This window comes from Buceros rhinoceros, unplaced genomic scaffold (genome assembly GCF_000710305.1).
Source record: "Buceros rhinoceros silvestris isolate BGI_N320 unplaced genomic scaffold, ASM71030v1 scaffold38183, whole genome shotgun sequence".
Taxonomy (NCBI): domain Eukaryota; kingdom Metazoa; phylum Chordata; class Aves; order Bucerotiformes; family Bucerotidae; genus Buceros; species Buceros rhinoceros.
Window position 1 is genome coordinate 1,095 of NW_010404866.1, and position 1,154 is coordinate 2,248.

At 62.9% G+C, this 1,154-nt stretch overlaps 1 protein-coding gene across 1 annotated transcript in view; it reads left to right on the forward strand.

Annotated features, from left to right (window-relative positions):
• The window catches only part of SCLY (selenocysteine lyase), a gene marked incomplete at its 5' end in the record, with an annotated part of 3,437 nt that overhangs the window by 979 nt on the left and 1,304 nt on the right, over positions 1–1,154 (forward strand). The window contains 4 exons of the mRNA XM_010133528.1: positions 42–148; positions 455–491; positions 870–953; positions 1,104–1,153. Of these exons, the coding sequence (XP_010131830.1) occupies positions 42–148; positions 455–491; positions 870–953; positions 1,104–1,153 (278 nt within the window). The remainder of the gene's footprint in view (positions 1–41; positions 149–454; positions 492–869; positions 954–1,103; position 1,154) is intronic.

The following is a 1,154-nucleotide window of genomic DNA, read 5'->3' on the forward strand; positions in this document are numbered from 1 at the left end:
GGCCGTGTCCCCAGGGTCACCACAGCTGTTTCCCCCTGCAGTTTTATGGCCCGCGGATCGGAGCGCTATATGTGCGTGGCCCTGGCACCACCACCCCGCTGCATCCCATGCTCTTTGGAGGTGGACAGGAGAGGAGTTTCCGCCCAGGGTAAGGTGGCCAGGCGTTGGGCTGGTGGCCAAACCACACGTGCTGCTTAGCCTGAGCTGCGCCAGCAGCTTTGTCTCCTGCCAGCCCCGGGGCAGACAGCCCAGTGCAGAGAGATGGATCCCTGCGGGGGAACTGTGGGCTTTGCCGTGGGAGGAGCCGCAGGGTGGAACTGCCCCCTTCCCAGCTACCTTGGAGAGGTGTCCAGGACCTTCTGCCAGCAGTGAGGGTGCCCGTGCGGAAGGTCTGTGCCCCGAGGTTGGGTTCCCAGTCTAGAGCACTAACTCACTGCTCCCTCCTTCCTTACAGCACCGAGAACACCCCCATGATCGCTGGCCTCGGCCAGGTGAGTCGGTGACGTTACCAGGGAGCGGTTCCCTGGGGCTGCTGCCTGGTGGAGCCAGCACAGAGCCAGCCACCTGCACTCCCTGGCCATTGGGAGTGACGAGCTCGGGGGAGGTGGGTGAGCCCCCATGAGAAGAGTTGGGGCTTTCTGGTGCCAGTCAAAGGAGGCGCTTCAGAGCACTTGCTGCAGGCTTTGCCGCTCTGGCAGTGGGCAGACACAGCGCACGGGGCACAAGGCACCCAGGGGCTCTTGGGGGACACAGGGGACCTGGCAGTTGAAGAGGCTGGTTTTGGGCTGGACTGCCATGCCAGGGGGCTGTGCACAGAGGGAGATGTCGGGGGGTCGCTGATGAGGCCTGTCTGGGTTTCCTTTCCTCAGGCTGCAGAGCTGGTGAGCAAGAACTGGGAGGCCTACGAGGCTCACATGCGGGATGTTCGGGATTACCTGGAGGCCAGGCTGGAGGTGAGCAGACCTGCTGTTTGTCTCTCCCCTCCTGGGGTCTCAGCCTGCAGAGCACAGGTCCTGGCTACATCCATCTGGCCCTGCCACCTCATCATCAGGACAGAGCTGCTCGTGAACACAGAGTGGTTCACAGCCCTTCGATTTCTCCAGGCCACCTTTGGGAAGCAGAGGATCCACTTCAACAGCCACTTCACAGGCTCC